Source organism: Danio rerio, chromosome 23 (assembly GCF_049306965.1).
Source record: "Danio rerio strain Tuebingen ecotype United States chromosome 23, GRCz12tu, whole genome shotgun sequence".
Lineage (NCBI taxonomy): Eukaryota > Metazoa > Chordata > Actinopteri > Cypriniformes > Danionidae > Danio > Danio rerio.
This window is the reverse complement of record NC_133198.1, coordinates 21,418,906-21,432,119: the sequence shown is the minus strand read 5'-3', so window position 1 is coordinate 21,432,119 and position 13,214 is coordinate 21,418,906. Positions and strand designations below refer to the sequence as shown.

The 13,214-nt window shown below is 39.3% G+C and overlaps 1 protein-coding gene across 4 annotated transcripts in view; it reads right to left on the bottom strand.

Annotated features, from left to right (window-relative positions):
* The window catches only part of avpr2ab (arginine vasopressin receptor 2a, duplicate b), a 57,211-nt gene that overhangs the window by 19,068 nt on the left and 24,929 nt on the right, over window positions 1-13,214 (bottom strand). For all 4 annotated transcript variants that reach the window (XM_001922007.8, XM_068216887.2, XM_073938789.1 and 1 more), the window contains exon 2: window positions 2,813-3,199. In XM_001922007.8, coding sequence (XP_001922042.4) covers window positions 2,813-3,196 — 384 coding nt within the window. In that variant the 5' untranslated portion in view covers window positions 3,197-3,199. The remainder of the gene's footprint in view (window positions 1-2,812; window positions 3,200-13,214) is intronic.

The following is a 13,214-nucleotide window of genomic DNA, read 5'->3' as shown; positions in this document are numbered from 1 at the left end:
TTTGCTGATCTATTACATGCATAGTGTCCAGCATTACTGGGGTGTTGTAGCAAGAATGTAAACAAGGATGCAAACAATGGGAAATGCTGTTTGGCACCATTAGTTACAAATTCATATTTATCCGTCAAACCACTGTAAACAGCCACAATCTTCACCAGCGCTACAGTGTTTCTCTCTACGACCATTTCCCTGCGTTCTACATCTCAAATAGCGAACTCACAAAAGATATGTCAACGTTTCTTATTACTTAAAAATGCTTATTTCAAATATATGATAGACACTTGTCTGATTTTATTTTAGAGAGCAGGCGTGAGGTTCAGCTGTATCCTCTGTGTCATTTTCTATCTGATTCAGGCTCAAACGGATACGGCTAACAGCTACTCTGGGGTACATTTCTCAAACAACGACGTAACTCACAGCTGAACTATCATGGTACGATGCATCGTTTGGGAAAAGAACGATGTATTGACAAGTGTTTCCCTAAACGCATAGTTTCTCTGTCACAAATCCATTGCTTGAACTATGTTAGTTATAACGTATATGCCCATATTGACGCTTTAAACGTGGCTAAGGAACTACTTCTTTAGAGAAGAACGCCATCATATCTTTGTGCAAATTATATTGTTTTACAAAAACATGCATTTACAATAAAAACACTTCCATATTAACCGAATTATATGTAAATGCCACATATAGAGCCTATGTTTACTTTACAAATATTATTGAGAAGGACATACCCTATTCTAAAACAAATCACTTATAAAAGCTAACTCTATTCTAATATCATATATAAACCATATGAATAAATAAATAATGAGGCTATTTATTATAAAATAAAATGTTATATTTATTATATATTAGGAAATTAAAAAATCTAAATTTAATAATAATATAAATAACACTAATGATGATCATGAGGATGATGATGATGATGATAATCATTATTATTTTTATTATTATGTATTAAAAATGATAAAATCATAATTTAATAATAATATTAATAACATTAATGATGATGATGATGATGATTATTGTTATTGTTATTATTAAGTAGGGTATTGTTTATGTATTTTTTATTTTTTAGAAAAGTCTAATTTTACAATTTGACACTTGTAAACCACAGCAGAAAGTTCTAACCAGCAGGCCCATGTCATATACAGTATAGATTCTTAATCAATAACCTACTATAAATTAAAAGAATTGACATATGCTTTTTGTTTTCACAAGCTTTGGAGACGTAACATAAATTCTGCTTTAAAATAATAGGTCACCTACCTATAGCTTTCGCCATGAGGCTGTGTTCAAAATGACATCAATGTTTTCAAAGTGCACTGAGAAGGGAGCACAATTGTAAACATGAAGATCGCTAAAACTGAACTGTAAAATTACACCAAAGAGAGATGCTTTTTTATTTTAAATCATTCCAAGTTTAAATGTTAGAAGGTTCTAAATGAATAGGGCATAAGGGGGATAAGTGGAAAGAGAACACAGCCAGGAACTATGTTTCAAACTACAGCTCCAGAGCTGTAGTTGCTAGAGCTCAAGTTTGAGATGCAGTTTGTGAATGTTCATTAGAGCAACGGATTTGGGAAACTGTAAATCAAAAAACTATGTTAGTAACCATGGAACTTGCGACCTTAGTTGGCTAACGATGGTTTTGGGAAATGCACCCCTGACTGACAGTATTTACACAGCCGTGGCACAGTGCATGCGATAAGAAGCGTGAAGCTCTTCCTGGTGACATGGAGCCGATCCGCAAATCACAGCACGTTATGATAGGCAGGCCTTTTGGAGGAACTAGGACTCCAAAATATCCTAGTTAACATATTTTCATGTTAGCTGAGTAGCAGTACATAATCAAAGTAAGATATATGAAAATTATTGTGAATGTTTTTTTTTTTTTTTTACAAATGAAGCATGAGCACACATTGCTTTGCATCTTATGAACACAACCAAGCCTTAAAAATACACTCTGGACCACCTGTTTAAGCAAATGACATATAGAGCTACAGATGATGCATTATCTTCTAAAAATGCAGCCAATGAGATCGCTAGTTTAGCATTTAAAGGTGCAGTAGGTATTTGTCTTCAGAAACATTTTTGTTGTGCTGGTTGAAATTCTCTTCACATACCAATAGTAATGATTAAAGTAAATGATCTAAAGGGATTTATAAGTATTTTTAAATTCTAGATAAGGTATATAACTAAAATATGTTCAATCCAATTAAATATTATTGAGGTGAAGTTGAAATGACACATTTGTTTCACACCCTCTGGCCTGTAAACAACTGCGCTTTATAAAGTGTGTGTCTCCATAGAGTTTTCTAACTGGTGAATGGCATGATCTAGTGTTATATCTAATCAGTGAGCGTTCGTGTGTTCATGACTTAAGGAAGCGTGGCTTTGGATGGCAGGGGAGGGTCGTAAAATTTCTAAGCTATTATGCCAATGCTAGTATTCTGGCAAATCACTGGCGACAACACCTTTAAATAATCTGATTCAGTGTTTGCTGTAGACTAGTCCTGTGGTCCACAACAGGGTTTCCTCCGACACACTCTACCTTTCCAACTTCACCTTTTTAGATCTGTTATAGGATATATGTATACCTTTTCATGCAGCAGCACATTTTACATGCTCAAAGTAGGGTGTCTATGTTTCTGTTAGCATTAGCAAGTCTAAATGCTTCACTAAAAACCACCAACAACATTATGAGGGAGTAAATGAACAGCAATTATTTTTGGTGAACTATCCCTTTAGCATACCTGCTTCTATCACCACACTAAGCATGTTAATAGTCTGAAGTGAATGTTACCTGAAAGAAGGCCACTACCAGGTCAGCCACGCACAGATTGACCATGAAGAGGTGCATAGGAGCGTGATTTTTCTTACGACGTAGTAGCACCCACAGCACAAATCCATTGCCCAGAGCAGTGAGGGCTAGAACCAGTCCCAGTACCCCGATCTCCGCCTGGGCTAAGGCTTGGTCCCTCACTCTTGGAGGGGTCACTGGCTGCATCGTGGGCCTCATTGTGGTCCATGTGACATTTTCTGACGGATATAGCCAAAGAAAAGCCCCTGTACCACCATAGCTGCTGCTGAGATTGAAGAGGGAGCTGGACAGATCTGGTGGCCCCTCCATCTCCAGCACAGAGTGATTGGGCTGACCCAAATTATCTTCCCAAGAGGCTATCCTCATGACCTACAATGAGAAGGACAGGCGTGAGAGGTGAAACCAACACTCCGAACACTCATGCTTTGCTGGCCTAAATTGGTAAACAATTTACAGTCATTTGAACAAAATAAGAACACATTAATTTTCTTCTGTTAGCTATTTCTGTATCTCTTTTACGAGAGTAAACCAATGGTGGCATATAAATCAGATGAGATCAGTCAGAGGATGTCTCTTATACAGTCTCAAATTAAATTCTCTATCTTAGCTTCTGTTTTAGGGGACGCTTAAGAGCAAGCTTTTAAAACATTACAGCAAATCATTGTGTTTAAGCCAAAACAGCATGAAATGTACTATTCAACAAATGTTTGAGGGTAGGTTAGAAGTTTATGAAAAGGATCGCAAAGTAGGTTGTAAAGTTTGTTCAGACTAACTTTTATGTTGGTTTGAGAAAACCATGCCTGAATGTTTGAAACAATATGAGTTTTTTAGCATGTTGCTAGAATTAATTAGCATGCTGCTAACAAGTGTTTCTGACATGTTGTAAAACGAAGTAGCATGTTTCTAAAATGTTTAGAACTTTGTGGCTAGCATGAATTAGCAAGCATTTCTTCTGTTAGCATGGAAACAAATTGTTAGCATGAATTTGCATGATTTGCTAAAATGTCTTGTGTTTAGCGTGCTGCAATAGCCAGAATTAGAATATTGTTGTCTTGTTTAAACTGTTGTTAGCATAAATTTGTTTCTAGCATGGTGTACATACATTATGCTGAGACAATTTTAGCATGTTTTAGTATATTTCAGAGCATTTTGCTTTCATGTTTACATTACAAGCACCGAATAACATGTCAATAGCAGGTTTTACCACACTGCAAGCATTTTCGATGGGCTTTAGACAGGTTTTGACCAGACTTTACTTTTTAGACTAGTCTTAGGCCCCGTTTACACTAATGCGTTTTCGTTTTAAAACGCATAAGTTTTGCTATGGTTTCGCCATCCGTCCACACTACGCCGGAGTTCTCGAGCGCCGAAAACGCTGGAGAGGCCGTTTTCATTCTAAAACGCTGCTGCTCCGTCTTAGTGTGGATGAGGGAAAAGGGGAGACATCTGAAAACGGAGGCGGGACTGCTGAGATTCGCTACCTGATTGGGGCTTTTGTGTTGTTGCGTATCCTTCCCTTATTCGTCAAGTCCCTATCACATGACTACAACACATGGCTTTAACGCTACCGGAAGACAGTACTGTAAACAACAACATGGGCTCAGAAATGGGAGCGTTGTTTGCACTATTGTCTGTTTTAGGTGCCATTGTGCAGTTTAGTAACAACTTGACCTTGTCGTCTGTCCACAAAAATACCTCTCTTGCTTTCTTTGCCATCGCGTTTAATGTTCTACCGGTGTTTGTTGACTAACAATAACCAAATGCCGAGCGAGACGCATGCTTTCTGTATATAATAGATCGCGCATGCCCAGAGTGCGCGAATGGTCATGTGATATACGTTTTTGGTGGCGTAGTGTGGACGGACATATGTTCAGAGACGCTAGGTGAAACGCAAGTGTGGATGCGGATCGTTTTTGATCTAAAACGCCGTTTTAAAACTAAAACGCACTAGTGTAAACGGGGCCTTAGGCTACGTCCGAAATGCATATACTATGGTACGCTAAAATCGGTATGTGAGCAGAGTGGTATGTCTGAAATCATATAATTCGAAAAACAGTATGCCAAAAGTACCCGGGTGACTTTCCACCTCCAGCGAGATTCTAAACTGTGCATGCGATCCATGCTACACTAACTCATATGCACTGCGAGAGAATTCATGAATGAGAGTTAAGCAAATGACGCGGGTAGGTCACGAGGTCATGACAAAATGGCGGATGTATTACACCCGAGTTACATTCATACTGCTCGCTTTCATACTGTATAGAACATACTTTTTTAACGGCCAAGTAGTAGGTTTAAATTAAAACGCAGTACCTACTGAGTAGTAGGCGGTTTAGGACGTAGCCTTAGACTCTCCAGCTGAAACCCATCTTGGATGGCCTGGAACACCAGTTTCATCAGGTTTAGCCGTTTTTTTCCCCTCCAGCAGGGTTCTAGCAGACTACCACATTTTACTAGGTTGCTTTCATGATTTAGCATGTTAGTTTGTCATACAGTAGTCTTGCCAGACTTAGGAAGTCACAGATTAGCTAGCTGGACAGTAGAAGGTCCGAAGGTCCCTGAGCTGTTAGATGTAGGTTAATATTTGATTATTGTGATCACTTAAGTGAAAGTTAATGGGATTTTTCACAGTTTTCATCATCCATCTATTGAAAACAGTTTGACCTGACTTTGGTGGTCATAGACTGAAAGGTCTAGGAGTACAAGTGTTTAGAAATGTAATATTAGTAGAAGAAGCAGCACTAACGCTTAAATATTCCAGTATGTTATTTTTAAGCCAACATGATAAAACCTAAATAAAACTGTCAGTGGATTTATTAAACAGCACTGAATCATTTTCAGCACTATAATATCACAGAAATCCCTCCAATCTCTTTGTATCCACCTCATTAGGATGCTACGTGGATTATTATGACCAGCTGCTTAAACACATTTAAGCTCATTTATTTAGGTGAAATCTGAACAGCAAATCTGAGACTCTTTTGGGATCTACGCATCCTTTGTCTCCAGACACAGGAAAACATATTTGCGGTGAGACTGAGGGAAAAAACAAAAAGATATGGGAACAATTATGGTTTAAATCCCTCTTTTGGAGATGCAATGCTGGATTGAGTCATGAATGGGGGAGGTGGGCAGGAGGAACGACTTTCAGAGCTTAAATGGAGAAGAGTGCAGATTTTAAATGTGTCTGTAATTATTATGTGCTCACATACTGTATATGCCTTCAATAGAGAAAAGTATTGCGCTTTTACTCTCATTAAACTTAATTTTTGCCTAATTTACAGATCAGTTCACAAATTGTTACACATTTAAAGTACTTGCAGTTGACTTGCCTTGAATACTGGTATTAACAAAAATATGAAATCAAATAAGAGAGAAAGACTAAAGGTGCAAAAACATTCAAGAAATCAGCATTGGATAATAAAGGCAGAAGATTGTTGGTTATTATGAAGAGTGCTGCCATTAAAAATGAAATTCACTCAAAGAAATTCATTCAGCAAGGATGCAAAGGCAAAAACAATTCCACAAAAATAAAAAATTAATCAATAAAAGAATCACTTAGATATTTTCTTTTACTTAGATCAACAAATAAATTTTCAGAACTGATGATAATAAACATGTTAGAGTCATTTCTGATGGACCATGTGACACTGAAGGCTAAGGTAGCCAGTTGCTAAAAATTTTTGCTTTCCTATTACGGGAATACATTGGAAATAAAGACTAAATTAACTAACATGTTGCTTTAATTATTTTTTGTCATCACTTGATTCTCTAATACAGGAGTTCTCTACCACAGTCCTGGAGGTTCGGTGCCCTGCAGATTTTAGCTTCAACCCCAATCAGACACACCTGGGCTTGCTAATCAAGGTCTAAAGCTGTGGTCACACTGGACTTTTCCTCCCATAGACTTCCATTCATATACATGCGAATGCGTCAGACCGGAAACGCAGGGTCATGCGTCAAGTTTCGGAGGTTACTCCAGTGCAAAGTTCAAGCTTGGTGAACTCTGGACCTGTAAAATCACATCACTTGACTGCTTGAGACCAATTGAGGTTCAAAACATAACCTCTCTGGACAGAAATTTAGAACATGAAGCAATTCCTTGGTTTTTAAATGTCTAATCATCTTGTTTAATCCCGCCCCTTTTCGCAGCGCCGTACAACAGAATTTCTCACACACAAACTCTAGTGTGACCGCAGCTTTATGCTAAATTTCTGTCCAGAGAGGTCATGTTTAGATTCTTGATTGGTCTCGCAGTCAACTGATGCGATTTCGTAGGTATAGTTCACCAAGCTTAAACTTTGCAATGTAGCGAAACTGAAGCATTCGTGTGCGTATGAATGGACGTCTTTGGGGACAAAAAAGGGCAGTGTGGCCGCAGCTTTACTAGGTGTTCTAGAAACATCCTTGCATCCTTGACTGAGTTTGAGAACCCCTCCCCTAACATTTATTTACTCTTTTATTATTTTTTCACCTTTTTTAATAAGATCACTAAATAAGACTAACATGGTTAACATGTTTTAACATTGCTAGCATAAATTAGCATTTTAAAGGGATAGGTCGTTCAACAATAAAAATTTACTCTGTATTTACTTTTCCAATTATATGTAAATAAGATCTAATTAAATATTAATCCGCACATTTGTGCAGAAAATAATTACATTGAATGAGTTCTGAAGGACTAAGTGACATCAAACACTGTAACTGTGCAGAAAATACAGTTTGACGTTTAAAAATATATACACTCACCACTTTATGAGGTACCAGAGGTGGGAGTACGTCACACATGTGAAAGTAACAAGCAAGGCTCAAGTCATAACCTTCAAGTCTCAAGCAAGTCAAGTCACTGCTTATTTCAAGTTACATCAAGTCATCGCTTGGTCTAGCAAGTCACTTTCAAGTCACTTTCAAGTTTACAGAAAATGATTCAAAAAATAGAAAACATCCAGTGAGTGGCAGTTCTTTGGGCACAAATGCCTTGTTGACGCCAGAGGTCAGAACAGACTGGTTCCAGCTGATAGAAAGGCAACAGTAACTCAAATAACCACTCATTACAATCGAGGTATGCAGAAGAGCATCTCTCAATGCACAACACATCAAACCTTGAGGCGGATGGGCTACCACAGCAGAAGACCACAGTGGGTCCCACTCCTGTCAGCTAAGAACAGGAAACTGAGGCTTCAATTCACACAGGCTCACCGAAATGGGACAATAGAAGATTAGAAAAATGTTGCCTGGTCTGATAAGTCTCGATTTCTGCTGCATCAGAAATTTGGCATCAACAACGTGAAAGCATGGATCCATCCTGCCTTGTATCAACGGTTCAGGCTGCTGGTGGTGGTGTAATGATGTGTGGGATATTTTTTTGACACACTTTGGGCCCATTTGAACCAAATGAGCACAGCCATAGCCTACTTGAGTATTGTCCATCCCTTTATGACCAGTGTACTTATCTTCTGATGGCTACTTCTAGCAGGATAACAGACCATGTCATAAAGTGTGAATCATCTCAGACTGGTTTCTTGAACATGACAATGAGTTCACTGAACTCAAATGGCCTCCACAGTCACCAGAACTCAATCCAATAGAGCACCTTTGGGATGTGGTGGAACAGGAAATTCGCATCATTATGTTAAATAGAACAAAATCTCTAAGGAACATTTCCTGTACCTTGTTGAATCTAAAGGATTAAGACAGTTCTGAAGACAAAAGTGGATCCAACCCGGTACTAGTAAGGTGTACCCAATAAAGTGGCCAGTGAGTGTGTATTGAATGAGAAAATACTAATTTTAAATTGTAGTGATATTTTAAGTTATTGCACTTTTACTATACTTTTATAATGCTAAATGAATGCAAACCTTGTGGGTGTTTTTCAAAAACATGTATGGTAGCAGCCTATAAATCATTTGAATATTGGAAAACAAGTCATTGTGTGTTTGTATTGCGTGATTTCTTTCAGGCGTTTGTTCACTCATGTGTGCTGTTTAAGTGTTTGCCCATCCGCAAGTGTCTTCCTGTCGATGTCTTTGATTTATGTGAGGATTAAAGAGAATGGAACCAGAAAGCTTTCGAATGCAATTTGCTTTAAAATTAGCTCTTGATTCCGGTCCAAGTCTGTAAGACCTGCTATATTTCATTCACTTCATTCATACTCACTCCCTCACTCACTCTTACTCTCTCCGTCTGGAGTGGTGCTTTTCATCTCGCTTTTGCATAATCAATTCACAACAAAAATAGCCACTTCAGAGCTGTGCTGGTTTACTGAGTCCTAATAAAATCAATCCAGTTGTAACGCAAAACGCGGCCAGGTCTTGCTTTGACAACAACCGATGATGAAAACCGGACAGTTTTTGCTATCCGGTTTGTGGTCTGTTCACACTCTCTGCATGTCCTGGCTGCTTTCCGTTACCTACTTTGATTTCTCCAGGGAAATTACAGAAAGAGCGTTCTTGTGCGCCCTGGGTGCTTAAAAGCATCTGCGGGTGCTGCCTATTCATCAGGAGACTGAGAGCGGCTCTGTGATCTGCTGCTGCTGGGCATGTGTTCAGGAGACACCCAGACGCACAGATAAATCACAACAATTATATCTCCTTCATATGATCTTATTTGTTTCTGTGGGTAGTTTAGTTACGATACCAAACATCTAAGATATTAATAGCTTAATAAACATATGACTTTTCATAAGCCCTTTTTTCTTGTATTAAAGGGGTCACCGTGGACTGAATTTTCTTAAGATTTTAACAGATTAGTGTGTGTGGAACATCAACTAAGACAACATTAGCATCTGCTTTAATTTGTAAGCTTTAATTATATTAACTGACTAATTCTCCTTATTTTCATCTTCCACCAGGTTTAAAATCTAAATCGAGCAGCATCCCTTGTGGTGATGTAGCTTAGGACTGTGAATTATTTGACAATCACTTCAGTCAGTGTTTAATTAATATTTATGAGACTGAGTTTTCTTATCCTATAAGCAGAGCTCATCTGAATTATTTGGTCTAGCTCTGAGACTGGACACTGGCATGCTGTAGTAAGGCTTTCATGATGGGTTATGATGTGGGTAGTTTTGTCAAAAGTACTAACTTCTTTGAGTCTGTACTGAGATTTCTAAAACTGTGGCATCATTTTGTTAGATTTTGCTGTATTTGGTTCAACCGTTCTTGGTTGGCTCGCCAATGTATTAGATGAATCTAATACATAAAATAAGTAAGCTGACCAAATTTGTTACGGGGAGAAGACTTTATTGAAGACAATGAATAGTACATTTTCTCAGCATCAGTTGGCCTGTTTCCATTGAGTGGTACGGTACGGTTCGGTTCGGTTCACTACGCTTTTATGGCCATTTCCACAGTCAAAAGGTACCTAAAAGCGAACCGTACAATACCACTTTTTGGGTACCCTTGGCAAAGGGTACCTAGCACAACAAAGGGTACCAAAAGGCCGAGCAAGACGCGCAACTGAATGCTTTTGATTTACAGAGATACATCACTCGCTCGTGCACAAGCCAGGAGAATGAAAACAACCACCATTTTTGAATACACAGCCGAGACATTACATCATAATAATAAATACATATAATAACAAGTAATGGTCAACCCAGGCTCAAACAAACCCTGTCGTCGTCTTGATGAACAGTCGCAAAACCAAGAAGAGCAGAATCTACCCTGTGCCCTGTAGTTTTTTAACAAGGTTGGCTAAAGTGCGAGAGGTTTCGCTTTCTAGTGATCGTTCATAGCGTATCTATATTTGAAATAACAAACTTCTTGAGCTGATAATAATAACAACGTGCGCATGATTATTAAAGTGCTTCTGACATCTGATCCTTTCAGAAATGGACAAACGTGAGACTGACGCACAAAAAAACAAAGGAGAAGCTGTTTAACTATTATTTACATTTACATTTTACATTTAGTCATTTAGCAGACGCTTTTATCCAAAGCGACTTACAAATGAGGACAAGGAAGCAATTTACACAACTAAGAGCAACAATGAATAAGTACTAAAGGCAAGTTTCAGGTCTGTAAAGTCTAAGAAGGGAAGTGTTAGTAGTTTTTTTTTTTTTTTTTTTTTTTTTTTTTTTTTTTTTTTTTTTTTTTCTACAGTTAGTTAGTGTGATATTCAAAGAGGCAATTGCAGATTAGGAAGTGAAGTGGAGACTAAATAGTTGAGTTTTTAGTCGTTTCTTGAAAATAGCGAGTGACTCTGCAGTTCTGATGCAGTTAGGGAGTTCATTCCACCAACTGGGCAGATTGAGCGTGAGCGTTCGCGAAAGTGATTTTTTCCCTCTTTGGGATGGAACCACGAGGCGACGTTCATTCACAGAACGCAAGTTTCTGGAGGGCACATAGATCTGCAGAAGTGAGTGCAGATAAGAAGGTGCTAGGCCAGAAGTCACTTTGTAGGCAAACATCAGAGTTTTGAATTTGATGCGAGCAGCAACTGGCAGCCAGTGCAAACGGACTAGCAGCGGAGTGACATGTGCTCGTTTAGGTTCATTGAAGACAACCCGTGCTGCTGCATTCTGGAGCAGTTGAAGAGGCTTGATAGAGTTAGCTGGAAGCCCAGCTAGTAGTGAGTTGCAGTAATCCAGTTTGGAGAGAACAAGAGCTTGAACAAGGAGTTGAGCTGCATGTTCAGATAAGAAGGGTCGGATCTTTCTGATGTTATAGAGTGCAAATCTGCACGATCGAGCAGTTCTAGAAATGTGGTCAGAGAAGTTTAGTTGGTCATCAATCGTTACTCCAAGGCTTTTCACCATTTTGGATGCAGTAATGGTTGCCCCATCCATCTGGATTGAAAAGTTATGGTGTAGAGTCGGGTTGGCAGAAACTACAAGCATTTCCGTTTTTGCGAGGTTCAGCTGAAGATGATGATCTTTCATCCAGTGTGAAATATCCAACAGGCAGGCTGAGATACGAGCTGGAACGGAGGGATCATCAGGATGAAAAGAGAGGTATAGCTGGGTGTCATCAGCATAGCAGTGGTAGGAGAATCCATGTCTCTGGATGACTGGTCCTAGAGATGATGTGTAGATGGAGAAGAGAAGTGGCCCAAGAACAGAGCCTTGAGGTACCCCAGTGTTTAGATGCTGTAGGTTGGACACCTCTCCCCTCCAAGACACCCTGAATGACCTGTCAGAGAGGTAAGATCTGAACCATTGTATAACAGTGCCCGCAACTCCCAGTGACTCGAGCGTAGATAGCAGGATCTGGTGGTTGACAGTGTCAAAAGCAGCTGACAAGTCCAGCAAAATAAGGACTGATGATTTAGAGTCTGCTTTAGCCAGTCTGAGATCCTCCACGACCGAGAGCAGGGCAGTCTCAGTTGAGTGGCCTTTCTTAAAGCCGGATTGCTTGTTGTCCATGAGATTGTTTTGAGTAAGAAAGTCCAGGACTTGATTGAACACTACTTTCTCCAGAATCTTGGCCATGAATGGAAGCAGGGATACTGGTCTGTAGTTTTCAAGTAGCGTATGGTCCAGGTTGGGTTTCTTTAGCAGTGGGGTTACCCTAGCCTGCTTAAATGTAGTGGGGAATAAACCAGAGTCAAGAGATGTGTTAATTATGTGAGTCAGTGTTGGTATGACTGCAGGAGAGATGGCTTGCAAGAGATGAGAGGGAATGGGATCGAGTGGACAGGTGGTTGCATGGCTAGATAGCACAAGTTTGGACACCTCAGACTCAGAGAGCTGAGAAAAAGAGGTGAGTGTGTGTGGTGTTGGTGTTGTATCTTGCGTGTTTGTTGTAGGTGCAGCAAATTGAGCACTGATTTTTGCAGTTTTGGTGCAGAAGAATGTAGCAAAGTCATCAGTAGTAAGTGTGGAGGATGCGGGTGGAGGAGGAGGATAGAGGAGGGAGGAAAATGTTTTAAAAAGTAGGCGAGGATTAGTGGCATTGTTGATTTTCAGACGGTAATACGTCTGCTTTGCAGAAGTAACCTCAGCTGAGAAAGAGGACAGAAGAGTTTGGTATGTTAAGAGATGTGCAGGATTTTTAGTTTTCCGCCAAATTCTCTCTGCAGCCCGAAGTTTTGAGCGATGCTCACGGAGAGCATCATCGCCTTTTGGACTATTATGAATTTGTAATGATGGAATTACTTTCTAACAGGAGGTTACATGTGCTGATGAAGATTAAAGATACAGATGAGAGGTTTGCACTGACTGTGGGCTTAATGTTGCGTGTTGTTTTTGAATTCAAATAAGGACTAAATGTATGCTGCGTGTAGTTTTTCTGTAACTGGTTACATATTGGAGACTGTAAGGGTCATGCGAGACACTTTTTTATAACAAAGGATATGACCCCCTGGAAATTACCCAATTGGTTTGGTTGGGTCACAACTTTTGAGTTCCTGTAGACCGGGGATCATCAAACTTGTTCCTTGGGGG